At 43.7% G+C, this 27,826-nt stretch overlaps 1 protein-coding gene across 2 annotated transcripts in view; it reads right to left on the bottom strand.

Moving 5' to 3' along the window:
• Positions 1-27,826, bottom strand: part of LOC309415234 (protein mono-ADP-ribosyltransferase PARP8-like) — a gene marked incomplete at both ends in the record, with an annotated part of 160,073 nt that overhangs the window by 35,000 nt on the left and 97,247 nt on the right. For both annotated transcript variants that reach the window (XM_082012690.1, XM_082012689.1), the window contains 7 exons: positions 2,350-2,445; positions 2,549-2,602; positions 5,501-6,065; positions 8,350-8,475; positions 10,474-10,540; positions 19,805-19,895; positions 20,947-21,007. In XM_082012690.1, the coding sequence (XP_081868816.1) occupies positions 2,350-2,445; positions 2,549-2,602; positions 5,501-6,065; positions 8,350-8,475; positions 10,474-10,540; positions 19,805-19,895; positions 20,947-21,007 (1,060 nt within the window). The remainder of the gene's footprint in view (positions 1-2,349; positions 2,446-2,548; positions 2,603-5,500; positions 6,066-8,349; positions 8,476-10,473; positions 10,541-19,804; positions 19,896-20,946; positions 21,008-27,826) is intronic.

The following is a 27,826-nucleotide window of genomic DNA, read 5'->3' on the forward strand; positions in this document are numbered from 1 at the left end:
TCTTGAAGAGGCAAATAAACACCTGATAGGATTTTCAAAAGTACAGAGGTTTAACCATGACTTAAAACGGTGTTAACTGAATATGTATATGCTTTTGCAAATCCAATTAGCAGCCTATTTACATACCCTGCCTGCAGTTTGAATGCCTGACTGTGGTACCACTAAGTGTCATGGGGGATGATGCTGAGGTGACTTCTGCTACCATCTAAGCAATAACCTTCCTGAATCTAGTTCCATGGAACTACCATAGATGATGTCTGCTTCATCTTACGTGTAGTTGCTCACCACACTGTGGAGAAATTGGCAGATGAGTTGTCAGACCATTCACACACTGGTATTAAACAATTTTCCATGGCTTTAATCTTTTAAGGTTATTCAGGTTTCCATAGGATTCAGGACAGGTGAAACAAGAAGGATTCTAAACTGCAAGGTCAGTCCTAAACTAAGAATTTTATTTTCCTATATACTCTTTTACAAAGCTGCACTGATCCAGTGTCTCCAGGCAGGATGTGTCTTTGATGACCAATCTTATTCGCCAGCAGCATGAGAGGGTGCAATGTTCAGCATACAAAATTCCTGGTTGCGTTATACAGGTTGTATTGGGTTTGCGTGGCAAGGTTTGGGGTGGGGGGGGGCTGCAGGGGTGGCTTCTGTGAGAAGCTGCTAGAAGCTTCCCCTGTGTCTGATAGAGCCAGTGCCAGCCAGCTCCAAGAGGGACCCATCGCTTGCCAAGGCTGAGCCAATCAGTGACGGTGGTAGCGCCTCTGTGATAACATATTTAAAAAGGGGAAAAAACTGCTGTGCAACAGCAGCTGGGAGAGAGGAGAGAGAATATGTGAGAGAAACAACTCTGCAGACACCAAGGTCAGTGAGGAAGGAGGGGGAGGAGGTGCTCCAGGTGCTGGAGCAGAGATTCCCCTGCAGCCTGTGGTGAAGACCATGGTGAGGCAGGCTGCCCCCCTGCAGCCCATGGAGGTACATGGTGAAGCAGATATCCACCTGCAACCTGTGGAGGACCCCACGCCAAAGCAGGTGGATGCCCAAAGGAGGCTGTGACCCCGTGGGAGGCCCGCGCTGGAGAAAGCTCCTGGCAGGACCTGTGGAGAGAGGAGCCCACGCTGGAGCAGGTTTGCTGGCAGGACTTGTGACCCTGTGGGAGACCCATGCTGGAGCAGCCTGTTCCTGAAAAACTGCACCCTGTGGGAGGGGCCCAGGATGGAGCAGTTCGTGAAGAACTGCAGCCTGTGGGAAGTACTCACGTTGGAGAAGTTGGTGGAGGACTGTCTCCCGTGGGAGGGACCACACGCTGGGGCAGGGGAAGAATGTGAGGAGTCCTCCCCCTGAGGAGGAAGGAGTGGCAGAAACAATATGTGATGAACTGACCGCAACCCCCATTCCACATCCCCCTGTGCTGCTTGAGGGGAGGAGTTAGAGAAATTGGGAACAAAGTTGAGCTTGGGAAGAAGGGAGGAGTCGGGGGGAAGATGTTTTAAGATTTAGTTTTATTTCTCATTATCCTACTCTGATTTTGATTGGCAATAAATTAAATTAATTTCCCCAAGTTGAGTCTGTTTTGCCCATGATGGTAATTGCTGAATGATCTCTCCCTGCCCTTATCTTGACCCACAAGCTTCTCGTGATATTTTCTGTCCCCTGTCAAGCTGAGGAGGGGAGTGATAGAGTGGCTTTGGTGGACACCTGGCATCTAGCCAAGGTCAACCCACCACAACAGGAATGAAAGGAAGGAAGAGCTGTGTAACTGGCCAGTCTTTGGGCATACTAAACCACAGCAGTGCCCCTGGGCTAGGTTACTGGTAGATCAGACACTTCACAGAGCATTTCCTTCTACTGCCTTTTTTATCACATTGTGGAGGATGGTTCATTCCAGTGGCCCGTGAGCAAAAGAGGGTCATAAGAACTTCATGTCCTTGTTGCATTAACACCCGTGTATCTGAATATCCTGGTCATGGCCTGATTGGAGCTAAAGGACTGAGGTGACCCTAAGCTTTAAAAAGAGTGCCAGAGGACTGGGAAAGCACTCTAATGCACTTCCTCTAGCTTATCCGGTTATGACTACTCTAGCACAATAGTGTTCAGTGAAATACAACCCTCCTTTATATTTCTGTGATTATTATACAAGCCTGCTTTCCATCTCCCTTGCTTGCAATACATTTTTTTCAAATTTACAGTAAAATCTAGTTAATATGCATTACATTTTTGCATCTTAAAAGGATATTAGGATGACACACGTCTGAAATAATTCAATAGTTTTATAATAGGTTTGTATCATCCATTGCTATTTAAGGCATTAAAAAATGCATTGTTTATCTCAGCAAGCACACCACTTACCCTCAGCATAGGGCCATTCTGGAACACATGGGGTTTGTCACAAACTACACAGTATTCATTCAACACTGGTATCCGCTGCTCAGCAAATTCAATAGTCTGAGAACAATGAAAATGAGAAAAACAACATCTGCTTAAAAATAATTAACAGTCAGCTCATGTTCCACAGTGTTTCATAAATGGGCAAGATATGAAATCTTACCTGCACAAGAAAGCCACGGTCTTGTACCAGAATACATTTTGCACCATAATTTTGCTGCAAGGAAAAAGTTCAGGCAACTTCAGTGTTGGTAGACTAATTATAAGTAAATGGTAAAACATTTGTATCTTTTGCATGCAAATATGTTAAACAATATTTGCATCTAAAAAGATCTTTCATTTGCATAAATCAACCATTACAAATAATCAATCCTTTTATTGTTTGCTGAGTGTGGGGTAGATTTTTAGCATTTCTTTTTAGTTCTTAAATCTGATGAGGTTTAGTATCTCAGCATCTCAGAACCTTTAATCTCAAATGGAAACACCAGTGCCTTCATTCTAATAAAATGACATTTGGTAACTTCCTTTAAATTTTAACTGTGTATTGTCTGTCCAAATATGGGCTATATGTTTAGGACTGAATGAATAATTTAACTCTCAGAACAGCTGAAAATCTTTTTCTTTTATATATTTACTAAGATCTCACTTCTGTGAGCACCACACTGACAGACCTCTCTGCTCAGATCCCACTCAGATTCTTTCTGCCTTTTTATTTCAACGTATAACAAATAAATTAGAAGGAACTTTTGTTATAGGAGACACTAAGTTGCAAAAGTCCCTCTGGGCTGATATCTATTTCAGCCAAGCCTTGTTTTGAATGAGTCAGATCAGCTCCATTTACAGCTTTTTGGGGTTTTGTTTTTGTTTATAGTCTTATTTCCTTTCATTTCTCTAACTGCTTATTTGGGAAACTTTTCCCTTTTTTCTCCTGGGAAATAATCCTCCTATTTGTATTCATATATGAGATTCAAATATTTAAGATGAGAACTGAAGAGAAATTAGGGTCCTGATTCATTGCTTCCACATTCCACTGACTTCAAATCGCAGTTAGACACCCAGGTTACCCATATATCTGGTGCCTGCATGTAAAATGTGAAATAGACTCTTGATGCCATTCTGCTAACATCAGTCAAACTGCATCTGACCATGTATGTGATGGTTTTCCCGCAAATTAAATGCATTATAGCAATAAATCACTGGTAGTTTTTATAGACTGTCAAGCAGGGCTTGTATTTTTTCCATATCAGCTGATAACATCAGTAAGAAAACCACTTAGTCAACTCTTCATTATCTTATAAAAACCAATGAGACTTTTTGTATTAACTTCAGAAGAGAAAAGTCTGCTAAGTTAAGACATTCTTTGCTGATTCAGAAAAAAATGAATCTCTAAACCGTGACAAGTAAAAAGTGTATTGGCTCACCTTAAATTAATTTTGCTGTGCACATTACAGGAACCAACCACACAGCATGTATATAAAATATTTTATGATAGTATATAACTTCTTTTAGATTTGATGAGTGTCCTGGTTTCAGCCAGGGTAGAGTTAATTTTCTGCACAGAAGCTAGCGTGGGGCTATGTTTTGGATTTGGGATGAGAAAATGTTGATAACGTACTGATGTTTTGAGCTGTTGCTAAGTAGTCAAGGATAGTCCAGCTTCTCGTGCTGGCCTGCTAGCAAGAAGGCTGAGGGTGCATGGGAAGCTGGGAGGGGACACAGCCAGGACAGCTGACCCAGGCTGGCCAAAGAGATATTCCATACCATATGACGTCATGCTCAGTATATAAAGCTGGGACGAAGAAGAAGGAAGGGGTGGAGGGATGTTCGGAGTGATGGCGTCTGTCTTCCCAAGAAACCATTACGCGTGATGCAGCTCTGCTTCCTTGGAGATGGCTGAACCCCTGCCTGCCCATGGGGAGTAGTGAATGAATTCCCTGTTTTGCTCTGCTTGCGTGTGCGGCTTTTGCTTTACTTATTAAACTGTCTTTATCTCAAACCATGAGTTTCCTCACTTTTACTCTTCTGATTCTCTCCCCCATCCCACCGTGGGGGAGTGAGGGAGCAGCTGCGTGGTGCTTAGTTGCCTGCTGGGGCTAAACCACGACAATGAGTATAGCTCACAGCTTATTAAACTAATTTACCATGAGACATAACACACTCACTGTAACTTCATTATTCAGAATACACGATTTTGAATATATGTATGGTATTTCAAGCAAGAATCAGCTTTTGCATGCTGAGAACATCAAGGTACCACCAGGCTAAGGGAGTGGAGAGGACTGTCTCCTAAGTGTCTCTCCTCAGGTCTAACACAGAAAACAGACCAGTGCCTTGAAAGAGTGCAGACAGACCCGCTCTTTCCTCTACAGTATAAAAGACATCTTTTAAGAAGCAGAGGCAGAAGAATTCAGTTTGAGCTCTCTCCCTTAAATTTAAGAATATGTGCAACCCTTTGTTTTCCCAATTGATCATGTCTCTGGGGAAAGAAAGGGGGGCAGTGTGGGCCTAATTCCTTCCCTAACCTCCGGCTGCCACCAGTGCTTTTGAAGGTTAAACCTTTCACAAAGCACAAATGTGCAAGAGGTGAACCGAATCATGACTGCATTCCTTCCAGTATGATGATGATCACAGCTTAAAAGAGCAGAAGGAGAGGTGACTTGGCACCCGAACGAGCCAACGGACAGTTGCTTCCCCCATGAAGCAAACAGGGAAACGGGAAGAGATTTGTGTGACCAAGCCAATTTTGCAGCACAGAAGCTCACACTCTCCCTTCTTCCTGCAGCAACAAAGGAGGCGGGGAAGGAAGTGGATGATTGAACTTTTCCCATGGCTAGCTGCTGTACATTGAGCTGTATTCAATGTGAGATGTAAAATCTCTGTCTTGACCTAAGCAAATTCTGGTTTTATAACTTAAATATATGTGCATGCACAGTTGTTTAAATCCTCCTTAAAAAGCTGACTCCATTGCTCTTGTTTTCCAATATATTCAGTATATACGACATATTCACTAACAAACATATGTCCTAAGTATTAATGCTTTTGCATAATAAGCATAATAGTACATTTGGAAAATAATAGGAAGGAAAATGAGCTGAATAAAAAAATTATTACGCACAGCAGCTTGTGAAGGTGATGATGAAGATGATGTTAAGATACCAATAAGCCCTGAGGTAAGAGGGAGACTCCTGCCCTCTGCTATGATGGACTCCTTGAAAGGCTCCATTTTGGATGATTTAGGGACATTGGAGTAAGTCTTGCTGAGTAACTTGTGATTCTTCAATCCATCCAATTCTTCCATTCTAAGATTACTGGAGTAGGACCTGCTTAAAAGTTTGTGGGGCTTCAAGGTGCTGTTGTGCTCACATCGAGGGTCCCCAGAACACGACCTACTTAATAGCTTATGGGGCTTTAAAGTGATGCACTCCTCCTGCTTGACGGCTGAAGAGCAAGAACGGTTCAACGGTTTGTGCGATTTAATAGCTATTGTCTGTTCAGCCCTAGGGTCACTCGATAATAAGCGGCAAAAAGTTCTGTGAGATTTTGTGGCGCACACATCCTCTGCCTTAACTGTGCTAGAGTAAGTCTTTCTCAGTAGCTTGTGAGTTTTGGAGATCCCATCCTGTTGTGACTTCAGTTTTGATTTATTTTTACCACAGCCAGGTAGAGGATAACTTGGCGACCTTAAAAATAAAGAAGGGGAAGCTGTAGTTGGAGAATAATCAGTCTTGTGCAAATCAAACACATAAGTCCAGACATATGTACAAATTTTTAAGTGCCACCTGTCTTTATGTATTTGACTAGTGATAAACACAGCCCAACATTAAAAAAATGAACAATTGTACGTAGGACTAATTTCCCAATACCAAATAGACCTCTTACTCCTATTTATACACAAGAAAAGATGACTAACTATTTAAGACAAATTCTATGTCCAGATCCAATGGAAGATATAATGAGCAGTGAAACTTGCAGGCAGTAAATCAAATTTAATTCATCTGAAATGAACATTTTTTAAAAAAACACAATAAACTGGGTGCTTTGTAGAAGACAATTTGATGCCCTTCTCTCCTGTTTTAGACAAATTCTAGCTCTTTAACACTAGAAATGAGAATGTGAGGGACCTAAATTATGAATGCAGAAAGTAAAGAACAAAAGTTTTTTATGAAACAACATTCACACGAACTGTCACATTTCTATAAGGTTCACATTCACCTGTCCTTGCAAAGCTAGAACCAGTATCAGGTATACTGAATAATTTTTCTACACTTTATAATCAACCTTAATCTTTGGAGTATTTTTTGGTCTTCAGTCAAATAGAAAAGACATGAAAGCCCAAGGGGAGAGGCTGACAGGTTTCACCACCCAGTTAGCAATTGGTGACAGTGGAAAATGCACGTAGAGGTTGCTGACTCACTGTTACAGTTGGCTCATTACCACCCTTGGGCAGACAGGAGGTAGGAATGGTGCTCCAGGGAGAGAGAGAGAGGGTCCCTGTGTTTGGGCTGAGTGGTCTTTGGACAGGCACTGCAGCAGCAGCCAAATCATGAGAAGAAAGATCAGACCGGCTTTTGTATGACCTTTCTGAATAAAACCAAATCCCAAATTACAGCCTGCTCTAGGCAATGGTGTGTGGCATGGTAAGCTTTCTACTTCAAACACCATCTTCCTCTTCTACCTTTGAAAAAACAAATAATCATTTACATTCCTCCCTTCATCAATGTGAGTGATCACTGTACTCCCTCTCTTTTTTTTATACATGGAATTTAGAATGGCAAAACTGGGAACTGGGTTTGTTCAGTCTGGAGAAGAGGAGGCTGAGGGGAGACCTCATCACTCTCTACAACTACCTGAAAGGGAGTTGTGGTGATGTGGGTGTTGGTGCCTTCTCCCAAGTAACTAGCGATAGGACAAGAGGAAATGGCCTCAAGTTGCGCCAGGGGAGGTTTAGATTGGATATTAGGAAAAATTTCTTTACAGAGAGAGCGGTCAAGCATTGGAACAGGCTGCCCAGGGAGGTGGTGGAGTCGCCATCTCTGGAAGTGTTCAAAAAATGTGTGGACGTGGCACTTCAGGACATGGTTTAGGGAACATGGTGGTGTTGGATTGATGGTTGGACTTGATGATCTTAAAGGTCTTTTCCAACCTTAATGATTCTGTGATTCTGTGAAAATTCATCAAAAAGAAGGAATGTTCAAAGAAGCATTCAATTCAAATGTACAGAAGGGGTGATCTGTCCACCCTTCATAAGCAGGAAAACACGCTAGAGTAAATAGTCACATTCTTGAAAGAGGTAAAATTTGTAAAATTGATTTGTAAATAAATTTGTAAAATTGATTTTACAGACACTTAAGAGTATGAATAACTGACAGAAGTCATAATAAATGAACTATTCACAAACTACTTGTTATATTTTTAATGCCTTTGTTCTTTGAAATTCTGTGCCTGCATTTCAGAAGTGGTAAACATTCATCTACTCAAACAGTGGAGAGGGGTGGGTGCTCAGCAGCTCTAAAGATCAGTCTTTCATTAATGACCATTTGAGTTTTAAAAAAATAAAAAAATACACAGATGTGGAAATAACAGCTAGACAAACACAAAATTATATATAAAAACATATATAATATATATATTATTGCTATTCAAGTAACAGTCAAATGCTACCAAGCTAGTAAAATACAAATACAACCAAGTTAAGCAATATCAAATGAATTATTTCCAATTCTTGACGAATCATGGCTGTTTCAGAGAGCAGGGCACTGAAATGCTCTGCCTTCAAAAAGTCTTAGAAGTTGCAATAGTACCTAGTTCACTTTTGATGTCATGCAAGGCAAGGACTGGAAAGCTATGAGGTAAGATATAAACAGAGCACTTCTCTATGGAGAAAAGTCAACATTTCATCTTTTGAAGTCTCCTGTGGATTTTTAACAGGATATGGTGGTAACAGCTCATTTTCCTTGCTATTACCTGCACAATGTAGAAAAGATGTGCAGAGGGGATTTCACCTTTTTGTCAGACACCTTCTTATTGTGCGTACAATTAGATTTCTCTTTGCTGTTCTTCCACTGTTGTGTAACAAATGTCTGCATGATTCTGCAAATTAAGAAAGAAAAAAGATTTTCTTATCCTAGCCCAGACATACTCACTTTAATACTAGGGTCTCAGTTCATCACATACATAGGCGACATGATGCAATGTCCTCAGACAGTTTCTCTGTCACATATGTGGACTGACGATTGGGTGCTTAAGCTCCTTAAAAATGCTTTTTTTCCCCACATAAAGCTAATTCACATGGAACTCTTATTGACAATACAGTTTGTGTAAACAAGCACTGCAAGACATATAATTATGCCTCTCATGGAGACCTAGAGACAAACTGATTCAAAGGCATTCTGTCCAACTATAGGCATCTGTCTCTCCAGTGACTACAGAGGTAGGCTACAGCACCCACACTACTCAAGTAGGAGCATATTCTCCTAAAGCACAAACATGAAGGTAAGGATGTTGAATATTACACTACACAAAGGGATTTACAGAGAAGACAGAGCCAGAAACTTCTGAGACGCACAGCAAAAGGCAGTGGTCACAAGTTGTAGCAAGTGAAGCTAAAAAACATAAAGGCTATAAAAAAAACATCCACAGAAGAGTGTATAAGTACATGTATTGGGTTTGCGTGGCAAGGTTTTGGTAGCAGGGGGGCTGCAGGGGTGGCTTCTGTGAGAAGCTGCTAGAAGCTTCCCCTGTGTCCGATAGAGCCAACGCCAGCCGGCTCCAAGACAGACCCGCTGTTGGCCAAGGCTGAGCCAATCAGTGGTGGTGGTAGCACCTCTGTGATAACATATTTAAGGGGGAAAAAACCCAGCAACAGCAACTGCAGCCAGAGAGAGGAGTGAGAATATGTGAGAAAAACAACTCTGCAGACACCAAGGTCAGTGAAGAAGGAGGGGGAGGAGGTGCTCCAGGCGCTGGAGCAGAGATTCCCCTGCAGCCTGTGGTGAAGACCATGGTGAGGCAGGCTGTCCTCCTGCAGCCCGTGGAGGACCCCACACCGGAGCAGGTGCATGCCCAAAGGAGTCTGTGACCCCGTGGGAAGCCTGCACTGGAGCAGGCTCCTGGCAGGACCTGTGGCCACATGGAGAGAGGAGCCTATGAGTGATAAAGTTGAAGTGGAAGTTGGTATGGTCTATATAAAAAATTTACTGACTCTTCAAAGATGAATATCCTGTTGTACACAGCCATGAGGAGCCACAGGGTTCATAGGTATTCTGACTTCCGCTCAACTGTGAATTATGCAGATATGTACCTAAATATCTTATGGGAAACTTTGGCAATTACCCAGTGCACAAATCAGAGACAGTGTAAGTACTAAAATGTTTTAAGAGACTTTTCAATCCTGAGAAGTTTTTTACTTTTTTTCTTCCAAGTCATGTACCATAGAGATTTTAATAACATTGCTACATTTGTATGATTATGAAAATGCTGAACTGAATTTCTTGAAACACCAAAAAGCAAAAGATTTTTTTTTATTAAGGGATTCTTACTGTTGTAAGGGTCAGATATTCCACATACACAAGCATATCTGAAAAGATGACTCAGCAAAATGTTATTAAATTGAATTGTACCATGAACACATGAAACTGCTAATTTTTTCAACTTTTCTTCCCTCTTGTCCTCAAAACATGGATGGCCTAATTACTGTGGTCCTAGAGGCCACCATGAAAGCATGGCCCCCTTAGGGTATGCATGATACTAAAAAAGATTCCTGCTCCAGAGGCTTCACAGTCTAAGCAAAAACATGAACTTGAACACTCCTAGCTGCAGTCTTTTTGGACTTTTGTAGCTTACTTCCTACAGGCAGTAAAGTAACAGAAAACCCTGACAGGCAGCACAAATCAAGATCTCTCCAACAACTATCAAAACTGAACTTAAAAAGGCAAAACCTGTAATTTCTTATTTAAAGAAAAACAAGTTCAAAACACTTTGATCCAACTAACCTGACAACCTGTGAATTTTATCCTACTTTGACGTGGTCTGGGAACTAAGAGTGTAATATTTACTTAAAAACAGGGGTTTACATTTTTTCAGACTTACTTTTTCAGCTGATGTCCCAGCCCAAATCTTTCTTTAGTAGAGATCTGAAATACATCCACAGTTGGCACTACGGAAAAAGGAGATATTGTTGACATATGAACTTAAAGCAATAATCAAGAACTCGTGACCATACAAGTCATATTTAAGGACTCTGTTCTATCTGCACCTTTACTATAGGCAATGCCACTGAAGCAATGGTGAAAGCAGACATGTCATCTAAGTCTATGAAGAAATGAATGGTCATTTTTGGAATATTAGCCAATATAATTTGTAATTTTATAAATTAATATTTTAGAAATTGAATTCCCCAAAACGTATACCTTCTCGCTAACTTTAATTACATATTTTTTTTTTTAATATTACAGAAGTATTAGAGAGCAGCATCAGATTAAATGTATCTGGACTTGTAATTCATCTCCTTTAATCTCTTAAACTTTCTTCCAAGTAAGTAGTCTTTACACACTACAGTTCCTGTGACTATGAAGAAAACCTGGAGTGGAATAAACAGAATTAACTAATATCTGGGTTTTCTGAGGGCGTTTTAATACAAGATTCATAATCATCATCTAAGTGCCTGATGTATGAATTCCAGTGGCCAAGGATTACCCTGAATTTTCCTCAAGACCCATCTTAATGTTGGTATATCCATATTCATCTGTCAGAAAATTGAAAGTGTAAGGGGAAAGGGCTAGAAATTAGCTCCTGGTGTTACTAAAATCCTTTAATAACATTTACTAGACTGGAAGTGGCAGATGGAATCCAGCACTTGTTGAGAGAGTCTCAGGTCCTCGAGGCAGGACAACAGCCAACACATATTACAAGCACAAATAGACCTTATACTTTGTTTTACATAAGGAAGTAATGACTATAGTAAAATAAAAAGGAATGAAAAGAAAAAAACTGGGGTCAGTTCAAATTTCATAAGAAAAAGAAAATCCGTATTTTAAAATCTATATTATTCTGATCACTCAGAAAACCAGATTTTATTCAGAACGTCAAAGTTTATCCTTTAATTTCACTTTAATAAATTAATTTAAAAAAAATTACAATATATATGTAAGCTAGCCATCCAAGTTCACTTAGTTCAAAGCACTGTAGATACCCTTCCTCTAATGTTATTATTCAAATATATTCTCATCTTTTAAAGACAAACTGATGAATTTTTCAAAAGGGATAAATGATTTTATTAGGGGTAGCAACATCTTTAGATTGGCAAATCTAGGACACATGGTAGGGGGAAGAATATTTTCAATGAGAATAATCATACCTAGATCAGAAATCTAAAAATCTGACATTTAGACAACAATTGTTGTCTAAGCTCTACAGCCAGAGGAGACAACCTGGTACCTCCAAAGGCTGATTCATCCTAATGCAAGACAGGTTGCTAAAGCACATGAGAGAAACTGCCCAAAAGTACAGAAATGAGATAAGGTATTAACTAGAAGAATGACTATCCAAAATCAGGATATTAAACAGCTACAATGTGGTCTGTATAATGATATATATGAAGAATCATAGAATGGTTTGGGTTGGAAAGGACCTTAAAGATCATCTAGTTCCAACCCCCCTGCCATGGGCAAGGACACCTTCCACTAGATCAGGTTGCTCAAAGCCTCATCCAACCGGGCCTTGAACACTTCCAGGGATGGGGCATCCACAACTTCTCTGGGCAACCTGTTCCAGTGTCTCACCACCCTCACAGTAAAGAATTTCTTCCTAATATCTAATCTAAATCTATCCTCTTTCGGTTTAAAAACATTACCCCTTGTCCTATCACTACACTCCCTGATAAAGAGTCCCTCCCCATCTTTACTGTAAGTCCCCTTTAAGTACTGGAAGGCTGCTATATGGTCTCCCTGGAGCCTTCTCTTCTCCAGGCTGAACAACCCCAACTCTCTCAGCCTGTCCTCATAGGGGAGGTGCTCCAGCCCCCGATCATCTTCGTGGCCCTCCTCTGGACCCACTCCAACAGGTCCATGCCTTTCTTATGCTGGGGGCCCCAGAGCTAAATGCAGTATTCCAGGTGGGGTCTCACCAGAGCGGAGTAGAGGGGCAGAATCACCTCCCTTGACCTGCTGGCCACACTTCTTGTGATGCAGCCCAGGATGCGATTAGCTTTCTGGGCTGCAAGTGCACATTGCTGGGTCATGTTCAGCTCCTCATCCACTAATACCCCCAAGTCCTTCTCCGCAGGGCTGCTCTCAATCCATTCTCCGCCCAGCCTGCATTTGTGCTTGGGATTGCCCTGACCCAGGTGCACGACCCTGCACTTGGCCTTGTTGAACTTCATAAGGTTCACAGGGGTACACCTCTCAAGCCTGTCAGGGTCCCTCTGGATGGCATCCCTTCCCTTCAGCGTGTCAACTGCACCACACAACTTGGTGTCATCGGTAAACTTGCTGAGGGTGCACTCAATCCCGCTGTCCATTTCACTGACAAAGATGTTAAACAGCGCCAGTCCCAATACTGACCCCTGAGGAATGCCACTCATCACTGGTCTCCACTTAGACATTGAGCTGTTGACCACAACTCTTTAAGTGTGACCATCCAGTCAATTTCTTATCCACTGTCCTTGTTTAGGCTGGGATAGAGTTAATTTTCTTCCTGATAGCTGGTATAGTGCTGCGTTTTGGATTTGGGATGAAAATAATGTTAATAACTGTATTGGGTCTGGCTGAGATGGAGTTAATTTTCCCCATAGCAGCCCTCATAGTGCTGTGCTTTGTACTGGTAGATTGTAGCGGACCGATATGCGGTTTCTGTCTTAAACATTTCACGGTTCCGAGGAACCCACACCTTTTTTGGTACAACGGCTCGAACATGTCTTGATATGGAGTGGACCCCAGAGAAGACCGGGATACCGGTTCCCACAGAGCAGAGATACGGTGCAGGCGCAATGACCAGTTCCTGCAGAGCAGAGATACAGTGGGAGGAGACACCAAGGCCTGCAGATGTGCCGTTGCCTGTTGCATCAGCCTGTTGCATCAGCATGAAGTTTCTTGGAATCAGCCTGTTGTATATGCATGAAGTGTCTTGGGATCAGATGGAGACTGTGGGACTCTGTATAAAAATGACACCATCAGAAGCGAAAATGGGGACCCCCACCACCAAGGAACATCAAGAGGACCAACGGGACACCGCTGGATCCACAGGTTGTGATATCTTCTTTGCGTGCTCTCTCTCTCTCTCTATCTCTTTGTCAAAGTATAAAAGACATGTTGCACAGAACTTGTTTGTTTAGTTGACCGAGAGTGAATCTTATGGACTGAATTGCAAGAAAATGGACAGGTGTTTGGCAACAGGAGGGAAACGGGCTAACGTTCTCCCACTGAATCGGACTGTCGGGACACTGCAGCTCCGTGGTGGTAGCTATTGCAACTAATTCTTTCTTTCTTTCCTTCCTTTCTTTTCTCTTTCTCTTGCATTTGCGAACCTGTTGTCAGGCAAATAAAGTTACCTGATGCTTGACTCCATTTTGAGTCTTAATTCTGTTCCCGAGAATACAAACAAAACCTCACTACAGTCTATGACCAGCACGCGACATAGATACAGTGCTCACACAGCATCAAGGCTGTCTCTCCAACATTTCCCCTTTCCCTCACCAGTAGGCTGGAGGTGGGCAAGATCTTGGGAGGGGACACAGCCAGGACAGCTGACCCAAACTGGCCCAAGGGATATTCCATACCATATGACATCATGCTCAGCAATAAAAGCTAAGAGAAAGGAGGAGGGGGGGGGCATTCATTTTTCCGACGTTTGTCTTCTGGAGTAACCGCTACACGTACTGAAGCCCTGCTTCCCAGGAAGTGGCTAAACATCGCCTGCTGATGGGAAGCAGAGAGTAAATCTTTTGTTTTCAAAACAAAATCTTTTTTGTTTCTGCATGTGGCCTTTGCTTTTTGCTTATTGAACTGCCTTTATCTTGACCCATGTCTTCAGCTATTTTTTTCCATCCTAATTTCTCCCCCCCGTCCTGTTGAGGAAGGGAGTGATAGAGCAGCATAGTGGCATCTGGCATCCAGCCAAGGTCAACCCACCACAATAACATACTGATGATTTTAGTTCATAGAATCATAGAATCTTTGGGTTGGAAGGGACCTTTTAAAGTCATCTAGTCCAACAGCTCCTGCAATAAGCTTAGTTGTTGCTAAGCAGTCCAGGACTGTCCAGCTTTTCATGCTGGCCTGCCAGAGACAAGGCGGGGGGTGCACAGGAAGCTGGGAGGGCACACAATCAGGACAGCTGACCCAAACTGGCCAAAGGGATATTCCATACCATACGACATCATGCTCAGTATATAAACTGGGGGAGTTGGCTGGGGAGGCGCCATGGCTCATGAACTAACTGGGCATTGGTCAGCAGGTGATTAGCTGTGCATCACTGGTTTTATATATTCTTTTATCATTATTATTATTCTTCCCCCCCCCGTCCTATTAAACTGTCTTTATCTCAACCCATGAGTTCTATTTTTTTTTTTCTGATTCTTTCCCCATCCCGCTGGGTGGGGAGGGTGAGCAAACAGCTGTGTAGTTGTTGTAGCTACCTGCTGGGTTAAACCACAACATCCACTGAGTGGTCCATCCGTCAAATCCATGTCTCTCCCATTTAAAGACGAGGATGTTGTGTGGGACAGTGTCAAATGCTTTGCACAAGTCCAGGTAGATGACACCAGTTGCTCTTCCCTTATCTATCAGCACTGTAGCCCCATCCAAATTTGTCAGACGCTACTTGCCCTTGGTTTCAGCCAGGGTAGAGTTAATTTTCTTCATAGAAGCTAGCGTGAGGCTATGTTTTGGATTTGGGATGAGAAAATGTTGATAAGGTGTTGATGTTTTGAGTTGTTGCTAAGTACTCAAGGACAGTCCAGCTTCTCGTGCTGGCCTGCAGCGAGCAGGCTGGGGGTGCACGGGAAGCTGGGAGGGGACACAGCTGGGACAGCTGACCCAGGCTGGCCAAAGAGATATTCCATACCATATAACGTCATGCTCAGTATATAAAGTTGGGACAAAGAAGAAGGAAGGGGTGGAGGGACGTTCGGCGTTATGGCGTCTGTCTTCCCAAGAAACCATTACGCGTGACGGAGCCCTGCTTCCCTGGAGATGGCTGAACACCTGCCTGCCCATGGGGAGTGGTGAACAAATTCCTTGCTTTGCTTTGCTTGCGTGCGCGGCTTTTGCTTTACTTATTAAACTGTCTTTATCTCAAACCATGAGTTTCCTCACTTTTACTCTTCCAATTCTCTCCCCCGTGCCACCGTGGGGGAGTGAGCGAGCGGCTGCGTGGTGCTTAGTTGCTGGCTGGGGCTAAACCACGACAGTCCTTTTTGGCGCCCAACGTGGGGCTCGAAGGGTTTGAGATAATGACAAGTTTGATTGGAATGTGCTAGATGATAGAATTTATAGCTGTTATTGCTGCTTAGCCATTAATTGCCAGGCCCCTGTGCTTGCCATGGGTTTGCCTTCCCTGCATGTATTAGCGTCCAGTGCTCGTTAGTGGCTGCTTTGTGCTTTCGCTGCTGCTGTACTGCTGATCGTCTGACTCTGCTGTGCCTGGGAAGATTCTGATAACAGCAATATGGCCTTGGGCCTGGGCTGGCAGATGGCCGGGGTAATGCTGGTTTTTTTCCTGTGTTGCTGTACTGAATAGGCTGGAACTCCACTGTGAACTCGAGTCGAAGGGACTGTGACCTGTGGGTGAGTCCATGTGGGAGCAGGACACCCCGAAGCGTCTGTGACCATGCGTAAGCCCATGCCAGGAGCAGGTATACCTCGAAGCATCTGTGGCCATGGTTGTGTCTGTGCTGCAGCAGGTATACCTCTGATGGGATTGTGGCACACGGATAAGTCCACGCTGAAGAAGGTACAGCTCGAAGCGTCTGTGGCTGTGGATAAGTCTATGTTGCAGCAGGTGCACCTTGAAGCATTATTGGTTGTGCATGAGGTCATGCTTGGAGCACCTCAAAGTGTGTGGCCATGGAGAAGCCCTCAACAGTGCAGGTATATTGCTGGAGGAACTGGAACTATGGGTAAGGCCACGTTGGAGCAGATTTATCTCTGGAGGTAGTGTGGCCTGTGGAGACGGCCGTTTTGGAGCAGGTGCACCTCGAAGTGACTGCAACTATGGATAAATCTATGCCGCAGCAGATATACCCCTGGAGACTGTGGCTCATGGAAGGGACTGCAGTCTGTGGATAAGTCCAAGCTGGAGCAGGGGCAAGGGGAGGAGTTCATTGCAATGTTAAACCCTATGGTCCAGTACAAAGGGCCCAGGGGTGGAGACTGTAATGGAAATACCTTTAAACTGTTGTAACCCATGATTTGAGTTGCATGTTATAGGAACTACTATAGCAGGAACCACCTGAACGAATGGAGGACAAGCCTTACAAGAAGCAGTGCCAGTGCAGCAGTGACCTGACCTGAGCTGGCTTTGGTGCCCAGTAACTCCATGCAACACCCCACCTCGCCTGTCCTGAGTGACCACCATAAGGGATGGAGCCCAAAGTCATGGACTAAATGAACTCAGCAGACATTTCACGGACATTTTGGAGGGAAGTCTATGGACTAAGGGGATGATAATCTGTGTATTATATTAAAGGATGGGAAGGGGTGGTGGTGGTTAATGAGGTTATATTGGATAGTGTGGTACCTGAGCATAACGTAAATGGTATGGAATAAGGGGTGGATAATGTCCTGGTTTCAGCCAGGGTAGAGTTAATTTTCTTCATAGAAGCTAGCGTGAGGCTATGTTTTGGATTTGGGATGAGAAAATGTTGATAAGGTGTTGATGTTTTGAGTTGTTGCTAAGTACTCAAGGACAGTCCAGCTTCTCGTGCTGGCCTGCAGCGAGCAGGCTGGGGGTGCACGGGAAGCTGGGAGGGGACACAGCTGGGACAGCTGACCCAGGCTGGCCAAAGAGATATTCCATACCATATAACGTCATGCTCAGTATATAAAGTTGGGACAAAGAAGAAGGAAGGGGTGGAGGGACGTTCGGCGTTATGGCGTCTGTCTTCCCAAGAAACCATTACGCGTGACGGAGCCCTGCTTCCCTGGAGATGGCTGAACACCTGCCTGCTGATGGGAAGTAGTGAATGAATTCCCTGTTTTGCTCTGCTTGTGTGCGCGGCTTTTGCTTTACCTATTAAACTGTCTTTATCTCAAACCATGAGTTTCCTCACTTTTACTCTTCCAATTCTCTCCCCCGTGCCACCGTGGGGGAGTGAGCGAGCGGCTGCGTGGTGCTTAGTTGCTGGCTGGGGCTAAACCACGACATTGGCTGTCACCAATCACCTCCTTATTTTCCATGTGCCTGAGCATAGTTTCCAGGAGGATCTGCTCCATGATCTTGCTGGGCAGAGAGGTGAGACTGACTGGCCCGTAGTTCCCCAGGTCTTCTTTTTTTCCCTTTTTAAAAATGGGGGCTATGTTTCCCCTTTTCCAGTCAGTGGGAACTTCACCGGACTGCCATGACTTCTGAAATATGATGGAGAGTGGTTTAGAAAATTCTTCCACCAGTTCTGTCAGGACCCATGGATGCATCTCATCAGGTCCCATCGACTCATGCACCTTCAGGTTTCTTAGATGGTCTTGAACCTGATCTCCTACAGTGGGCAGTTCTTCATTCTCCCAGTCTCTGCCTTTGCCTTCTGCGACTTGGGTGGTGTGGCTTGAGCACTTGCTGGTGAAGACTGAGGCAAGAAAGTCATTGAGTACCTCAGCCTTCTCCATATCCCAGGTAACCAAATCTCCTATTTCCTTCTGGAGAGGGCCCACATTCTCACTAGTCTTCCTTTTATCACCAACATACCTATAGAAGCTTGGAATATACTGCATTTCTGTTTCTTTTATCAATGAACAGAAAGTACTATAGGAGAAAAATATGTAGCATAAAGTTATGGCCCAGTAGTCTCAAAACAACATAAAATTAAGGGGGAAGAGGAATACACAGAGAAAAGGTTTTGTTAACACAAAAGATGGTGGATCTCATTGTCCTTTTCTGGTAAATAAACAAACATGGCTGCAACAGCAGCTGAGCTCATAAAACCAGTAGCAGTGAAGCACATGCCTCTGGCCCTGATCTTGCCTTTCTCAGTACTCAGGCACTCCAACAGTCAGTCAGCTGCAGGACTAGGAACTAAGCTTCCTGTTTTAACCTTGTTAATGGTGCAGAAGATATCTTGTTGTTACTTCTCATTTCACTAGATCATTTCTTAATGCACATTGCTCTTCACACTTCACTCTCTCATTTGCTGCACTTTTTTATTTTTTAAATTACATTGATAGAAGTATTCTGAATACTAACACTGCTACCTGCTATGGCAAATACATATTTTAATATCTGCATTTTTACAAAAAAGATTGAAGCAATAAAATACTGACAAAAAGACCAAAGTCAAGCAAAAAAAAAGAATGAATGATGTAACGAAATGCTTATTTGAATGAACAGAATATACCTTATAGTTAGAAACAGCAGACAACATATCCTATAAAAATAGCTTATTGGGACAGAATTTGCTAAATGTATTATGACTGGAAATATCTATTCATTTTCCAGAGGCAGAATTCTCCCACAAATACTCCCTGCCTGAACTGACAGCTTGCACTGGAAGCCTCCAAAGCCAGGCAAGTTATGATCCAAATTACACATAGTTCTGACTTTCCATTGTAAAAATATATCTGAAGTTGACTCTTGCATATGAATATTTCCAAACCTTCAATCTCAGTTGATTCTTCATGATTTTGACCATTTTTACTTTCATGAGAAAGTTCTACTATCATAACAACCAGAGAGTAGGATGCCAATATAACATTTAAAATTCTCATTCAAATTTAAAGATCCCCAGAGTTCAGAGAGTCATACAGAAATCAGAAGCTGGCAGGATAATTACCATTGCCCAATTCTTCGAAGGTGCATAAAAAAGGGCATATTAATGTGCTGCACAGATCTATGTATGTATACCTTATCAGTGATATCTGCATCTGTGAAGATGATCCCCGATTTCCAAAATTGGGAAATCACATATTAGAAACTGTCGATCTTTATTCCTTAACCCCTGGTTCCTAGGGGAAGCAGCTGCATTTCAAAGGATATCAAGAAAACAAGTTCCAAAACTCAACCTATGAAAGTTTAAACTAGATGCCCACATCATTATTGAGGGCCTAGCCATGCAAATATATGTAAGCATAATTTCAAACCAGTAGGATGGCTCTCAGCAGTAGATTTAAGCACATTCAGGGTCAAAGATTTGGCAGTGAATGAGTATCTATCACCTAGTACATGGCTCAGATTGAGACACCATACAAGGAACATGAAGAATACACAGGTGACTAACCTGGACCGTTTAAGTACTGTGTAAGCGAACAGTGCAATCGCACTATTATAGGCTCTGTGCGAATTACATCCCAAGCCACAGCGATCTCTTCCTAGTTCAAGATAAAAAGAAAACAACAGACACCATTAGCCATCATGAGGAACTGTTGCATTTTGTCAGTCTACCTTAGGGTTGTTATAAACACCATCCATCCATTTACCCAGTCGTGGAATATCTATTCCAACTTTAAACTTGAGAATTAGGACAAACTATTGCCTGCTGATGCCCCTAAGAGCAGTGTTAGACTGCTTCCAGTTCTTGAGCATGCTCATTTAAACTGAGCCCAGGTTTCTACACAACACTACATCTGCAGTGCAGGCAGACATGTTCCCACCTATCAAGAGATACGGTTTCAAAGCTGAGAAGCAAAGGAGCAAATAAAGATGGAAAGGAAACTCATCCCATAACATAGGGCAAAGGAAACATTTGCTCCTTCTTAAGACTGATTAAAATAATTCAAGGTATGATCAGATTTTCTTAAGTTTTAGAAGAGTCTGAACTTATGTGCTGTGCTGACCCGAGAATATGACATAACTGTGCAAAAGCTAATGATGCCCCTAAAAGCACTAGTTTTCATTCTGCATCTAGAGAACAGGAAGTTACTGCACAGATGAGGTGAGGTGTGAGTGTGGAGTTAATGACAGCATAACTGTTACAGAAGTCATGCTGCCAGTTCACAGCACCACTGTCCTGTCTCCTTTCCCACTCAAGCCTCCCCCTAATCAGCTGCAGATGCTGAGAAACACACAGGAAAGCTCCAGCCAAGGTCTTCCCTCGAGGACTCTATGAAGTGCTTTCACCTAACTAATGTCTAGGACAGCAAAAAGTATTTCATTTATATCAGTTAAAACATTTACCATTCACAAAGCATGTTTGGAAGGAAATACATATGCAGTAAATAAAAGCCTACAAAACATTTTAACAATGTGATCATAAAAGGAAAAGGAAACCTTTCCACTGAGTAGCAATCAATGTGACAGGCGCTTGTGAAGATCAAGCCTCTGAAAAAGGAACGTTTCAGTGGTTTTCTAGAGAGTCTGATGTGTAGCAGAATTAAATGGTTATTAATGTTCATTATGTAATCCTGTGATTAGATTACTTACATCAAGAAAGCTAACATCAATATGCAGATCAATATCTACATCATCAATGGCTCCATATTCCCTGAAAGGAAAGAATTACATTAGAGCTCTTTAAGATACTCCTCAGCCCAGAAGTACTTAGAAGATTTTATAAAGGATAATCTTGTCTGTAAAATCAGAATGGTGATAAAATACACATTTACATAGATTGGATCAATATTCCCAGCGGGTGACTGTCTGCTGCACTGAAACATTCTTTCAGTAGATCTTGCTTAAATAGGCTAAATCTTTTTTCTATCAATTCCCCCCACTACTCTCTCCATTGCTGCTATGTATTTTTGTCTCACATATTGCACAAATAAATCAAGAAAACAATAATGGTCACATGCTGCTCCTATTTATGACAAAAGAAAACCCTATTTATTTTTCAAAAGTATTTTAGGTTAACAGCCAGCAACTTAAGGAGGAGCTTAAGATAAATCATTGAAGACAAATACAACATAGCCTAGAGGGTGGCCTATTATACCTGTGGTATTGCTTCATACATTCAATAATTTGTTTGTCAAAACATAAAAATTGCCCTGTAATGTGCTTAAGGCAATAGTTACCTTATTTTATCTGTTACATGTAGTATTGTTGGAATCCCCAAGGTGCAGATTTAACTTATGTTCATAGGTGTTTCATTGCCATCTGAAATCTTACATTTAAAGTGTGACTTTTCGGCCTCTTATTTTCTGACTCATTCTGATTGCCCTCCCCCAACATACTTGAAGACTTTTGAAAAATAGGGCTAGAAAATACTCATTCATACCTAAATAAAAAATTAATTTCCTTTTCATTTAAATTACTTAAGTGGACAATTCTGTAAAAGTGCAATCACTCTCAATTTTTCACAAATTAGTTTCTAGTCAATAGGTTTCTGCTTTACACTGCATTTATATGCTTGTTCTCATGACTTCCATGTTTTTCTATTAAACTAGACTAAGACAGTGCACAGTAGCAGCTGTGCATAAATAAGTTAAGGCAATTTTGAAATACAAAAATATCTCCTAACAAAGTGGCCTCTCAGCCCATGGTAGGGCCCAGCTTGCACTGGAAATGGCTTGACCTCTTGTGAAATTTTTTGGAGGGAACCCCTTCCACCAAACCTCAGCATCCCAGTAGTTCTTTCTGGTAAGGTCAAACCCAAAGTCTCTCTCTAGATCAGACGCATCCACGCATGGCACACGTGGGGCAGGTGAACAGTTGACCAGGGTTGCATTACCTGGACACTTCCCAGACACTGTTATGGTTGCTCCAGAGTCTGCTCACCCAGACCCATACAGGCACTTGCTGACCTCCTACAGCTCACTGAAGACCTGACTTTGAAACAGTGAAATTCTCCACCTACTGAATGGCTTAGCCACTATGCTATACAGCAGTGGCCTCAGATTTTTTTGTAAATTTTCCAGAAGATCCAAAGAACAGATTGCTATGAACTCACAAGTAATATTTATGAATGCAGGCTGGTATTACTCACATGACCGAGATTCAAAAGGCTGTGTGAACTGGCATAATTTTATAAATTAAACAGAAACGTAGTTGAACTAACTACACAAAGAAATATTAGTGGAAGAAAGGATAAAAGTAAGTTACAACTGTGGAATTTCCATACTCACTGAAATCCCTTTTGCCCCCACTCCATTACCATCATAGAAAATTGATTTTAGACACATGATGCTGACTCTAGTTTTACTTTTCCAAGCTGAAAGGGAGAAAGAAATCATGGTTGCTTTCCAGCGCCTGAAGCTTATGATCTGTTGCCTACAATAGCTCCAAGAACACATCTTGATTTTGAAGCTCCCAGAGGTCCTTTGTCAATCAATGCATAAGAAAAGTAAATAGATACTGAAGAGTTTGGATCAGTCGGTCCAGAGGGCTTTCTCATGGCTTTGGTGGCCAGATTTCAAAGGGCAGTGGTGAAAAGCATGCAGGTATAGGAATTTCCCTTTTATATGTATAGTTGACTGACAGCAGAAGACTACTAAAAGAGGGTCAACTGTCTAGGAAATATGCATCTTGGTGGGTGTCACGGTCAGAAAGACTTGTTGCAGTCACAAAAGTGGAGCTGCAGGAGAGAGATTAAACTAAATGCTTAATGCTGTATTTGTCATTTCCAAGAATTTATGAATATTTTCAACTGCAACAGAGTGGAAAAAGCATGAAAGGTTTCCACATGCCAAAAGCAGCCATAGATGCTGTCCTGGTTTCAGCCAGGATAGAGCTGGTTTTCTTCACAGAAGCTAGTGTGAGACTGAGTTTTGGATTTGGGATGAGGAACTGTTGATAATGTGCTGATGTTTTGGGTTGTTGCTGAGCAGTCAAGGACAGTCCAGCTTCTTGTGCTGGCCTGCCAGCAAGCAGGCTGGGGGTGCACGGGAAGCTGGGAGGGGACACAGCCGGGACAGCTGACCCAGACTGGCCAAAGAGATATTCCCTACCATCCGACGTCATGCCCAGCACATAAACTGGAGTTGGCCGGGGGGCGGAAATCGCTGCTCGGGGATGGGCTGTCGATCACTGGGTGGTGAGCAATCACTGTATTGGGCATCACTTGTTCTTGTACATTCCTTTGTTGGTATTATCATTGTTGTTCCCTTCTTTCTTTCTGTCCTATTAAACCGTGTTTATCTCAGCCCACGAGGTTTTTCCTAATTCTCTCCCCCGTCCCACTGTGGAAGGGAGAGTGAGCGAGCGGCTGCGTGGTGCTTAGTTGCCGGCTGGGGCTAAACCACGACAGTCCTTTTTGGCGCCCAACGTGGGGCACGAGGCTTGAGATAATAACGGTTGCAGGTCACAATATCAGTTTATTTGATTTGCATCATGCTCTCGTCTTTGCTGTACATGTTAAGGATCGGTGTTGGTTTCTGCAGGCTGCTGTACTCTGCAATGATTAGTAATGTCTCGCCTGTGAATTTTGTTTTTAGAACACTGACCTTGAGCTTAATGTGGTATCATCTGAGCTCTGTACTAAAGCCGTTACTGTATTTTGGCTACTGTCTTGTGGAGACGATTAGCAATTATACTTCTGTCTCTGAAAGGCTTTTTATGGAGGAAATGCAGAATGGTACCTTTGCTACCCTCTATCATAACATTTCCTCCTTCATCACAATAATTTTTCCGTATTTTGAATACCCTTGGGTAGTTAAAATACCTCTATTGCTACTTCTGGGGAACATTGTTTCGGTTTTGTCTAAGGTTGGCAAGCAATTTAAGAATATCACCCGGAGATCTGCCCCAAGGCTGGATAGTTATGAATGGCAGGGTGTGTGGAACAGCATGGGCAAATGCCTGGGGCGGTGGGCACCTCCGGTGTTTTGGAACTTCACTCCCGAACAAGTGCAGAATCCTGATAAACTAGCAGAATATTTGGAAGAAGTATGCTGTCAGCCTGGCAGCTCCAAGGAGACACAAATCATTGCAATGTGCTGGGGCCTGGCCCATGCCTACCGAGCTCTATTTAACACTATGCAAAGGGGAGAGAGGCTCTCTGGGTCTGATGGCAATGTGGCAGGCACTGTGACTACTCCAACCCCTGTGGCAGGCACTGTGACTACTCCAACCCCTGCAACGGGCACTGTAGCTACTCAGACTGTTGCAGCTGAACCAGAGAACCAGCCCATCCCGGTATCAGTTGCCCCTGTACAAAAGAAGAAATCTTGGAAGTGGAAGTCAGCTCGTTTAGTAAGGGAGGAGGAAGATTCTGCTAAGAAGGAGCCAGAGGAAGAGAGTGAGGAGGCAGAGTGCTCTGAAGCAGGGCCATCACAAGGACAGAAGAGGGAAGAGAGCGAGTCATCGCTTGAAGAGGAGGAAGAGGAAGAACTCATAAAAGAGACGGTAACTACCCAATCTCTATCCCTGAGTGAATTGCGAGATATGAGAAAGGATTTCAGCCGTCGTCCAGGTGAGCACATTGTCACCTGGCTGCTCCGATGCTGGGATAATGGGGCCAGTAGCCTGGAATTAGAGGGTAGGGAAGCCAAGCAGCTGGGATCCCTTTCTAGGGAAGGGGGCATTGACAAAGCTATTGGAAAAGGTGCACGAGTCCTCAGCCTCTGGAGACGACTCCTGTCGGGTGTGAAGGAAAGGTATCCCTTCAAGGAAGATGTTCTATGTCACCCAGGCAAGTGGACCACCATGGAGAAAGGTATCCAGTACCTGAGGGAGCTAGCTGTGCTGGAAGTGATTTATGGTGACTTGGACAATGGACAATCATCCGAAGAGCCAGATGAAGTCAATTGCACGCAACCTATGTGGCGGAAGTTTGTACGGAGTGCACCATCATCATATGCCGACTCATTAGCAGTAATGGCCTGGAAAGACGGAGAGAGACCAACGGTGGATGAATTGGCTGGCCAGCTCCGGCAATACGAAGAAAGTCTCTCTTCCTCCCTACGGGCCTGCGTCTCTGCTGTAGAGAAACTGTCCCGGGAGTTCCGGCAATTCAAAGAGGATATGCCCTACCCTCCACCCGTACGGACCAGTGTCTCAGCCATTAGGAGTAAGCGCTCTTCTGCTCAAGAGAGAAGATATAGAGGATACACACCACGAGCTACCCTGTGGTTTCAATTGCGTGACTACGGAGAGGACATGAGGAGGTGGGACGGAAAACCTACCTCGACCCTAGAGGCACGAGTACGTGAGCTGCAAGGAAAAACAATTACAAAAGGGGGTTCAGGTTCCTCCAGAAAAATCGTCGCTCCACTTTCCAGTGGGCAGCTTCCCAGAAAGAATAGAAGAGCTGATCACACCTCTGATCCTCTTGAAGGGACTTCTGATTCCTATTTACAAGAAGTGGGTAACGAGTACTATGACCAGGATTAGAGGGGCCCTGCCTCCAGCCAGGTGGAGGAGAGGGACAACCGAGTTTATTGGACTGTGTGGATTAGATGGCCTCGCACATCAGACCCACAGGAATATAAGGCTTTAGTGGACACCGGTGCACAATGTACCCTGATGCCATCAAGCCATATAGGGGCAGAACCCATCTGTATTTCTGGAGTGACAGGGGGATCCCAACAGCTGACTGTGCTGGAGGCCGAAGTGAGCCTAACTGGGAATGAGTGGCAGAAGCACCCCATTGTGACTGGCCCGGAGGCTCCATGCATCCTGGGCATAGACTACCTCAGCAGAGGGTATTTCAAGGACCCAAAAGGGTACCGGTGGGCTTTTGGTATAGCTGCCTTGGAGATGGAAGAAATTAAACAGCTGTCCACCTTGCCTGGTCTCTCAGAGGACCCTTCTGTGGTGGGGTTGCTCAGGGTCAAAGAACAACAGGTGCCGATCGCTACCACAACAGTGCACCGGCAGCAATATCGCACCAACAGAGACTCCCTGATCCCCCATCCATGAGATGATTCGTCAGCTGGAGAGCCAAGGAGTGATCAGCAAGACTCGTTCACCCTTTAACAGCCCCATATGGCCAGTGTGAAAGTCTAACAGAGAGTGGAGACTGACAGTAGACTATCGTGGCCTGAATGAAGTCACGCCACCACTGAGCGCTGCCGTGCCGGACATGCTAGAACTTCAATATGAACTGGAGTCAAAGGCAGCCCAGTGGTACGCCACCACTGATATTGCTAACGCATTTTTCTCAATCCCTTTGGCGGCAGAGTGCAGGCCACAGTTTGCTTTCACTTGGAGGACTGTCCAATACACCTGGAATCAACTGCCCCAGGGGTGGAAACACAGCCCTACCATTTGCCATGGGCTGATACAAACTGCACTGGAACAGGGTGAAGCTCCAGAGCATCTACAATACATTGATGACATCATCGTATGGGGCAACACAGCAGAAGAAGTTTTCGAGAAAGGGAAGAAAATAATTCAAGTCCTTCTGAAAGCTGGTTTTGCTATAAAACAAAGTAAAGTCAAGGGACCTGCACAAGAGATCCAGTTTTTAGGAATAAAATGGCAAGATGGATGTCGACAGATCCCAACGGATGTGATCAACAAAATAACAGCTATGTCTCCACCAACAAGCAAAAAAGAAACACAAGCATTTTTGGGCATTGTGGGTTTCTGGAGAATGCATATTCCAAATTACAGTCTGATTGTAAGCCCTCTTTATCAAGTGACCCGGAAGAAGAACGATTTTAAATGGGGCCCTGAGCAACGACAAGCCTTCGAACAAATCAAACAGGAGATAGTTCATGCCGTAGCCCTCGGGCCAGTCCGGGCAGGACAAGATGTTAAAAATGTGCTCTACACGGCAGCCGGGGAGAATGGCCCTACCTGGAGTCTCTGGCAGAAGGCACCAGGAGAGACTCGAGGTCGACCTCTAGGGTTTTGGAGTCGAGGATATAGGGGATCTGAGTCCCGCTATACTCCAACTGAAAAGGAGATATTGGCAGCATATGAAGGAGTTCGAGCTGCCTCAGAAGTGGTTGGTACTGAAGCACAGCTCCTCCTGGCACCCCGACTGCCGGTGCTGGGCTGGATGTTCAAAGGGAGGGTCCCCTCTACACATCATGCGACTGATGCTACGTGGAGTAAGTGGGTCGCGCTTATTACACAGCGGGCTCGAATAGGAAACCTTAATCGCCCGGGAATCTTGGAAGTGATCATGGACTGGCCAGAAGGCAAAGATTTTGGAATATCACCAGAAGAGGAGGTGGCGCGTGCTGAAGAGGCTCCACCATATAATGAACTGCCAGAGAATGAAAGGCAATATGCCCTGTTTACTGATGGGTCCTGTCGTATTGTAGGCAAACATCGAAGGTGGAAAGCTGCTGTATGGAGCCCTATACGACGAGTTGCAGAAGTGGCTGAAGGACAAGGTGAATCAAGTCAGTTTGCGGAGGTGAAAGCCATCCAGCTGGCTTTAGATATTGCTGAACGAGAAAAATGGCCAGTACTCTAT

The sequence above is a fragment of the Phaethon aethereus genome, assembly GCF_964289735.1.
Source record: "Phaethon aethereus genome assembly, chromosome: W".
Taxonomy (NCBI): domain Eukaryota; kingdom Metazoa; phylum Chordata; class Aves; order Phaethontiformes; family Phaethontidae; genus Phaethon; species Phaethon aethereus.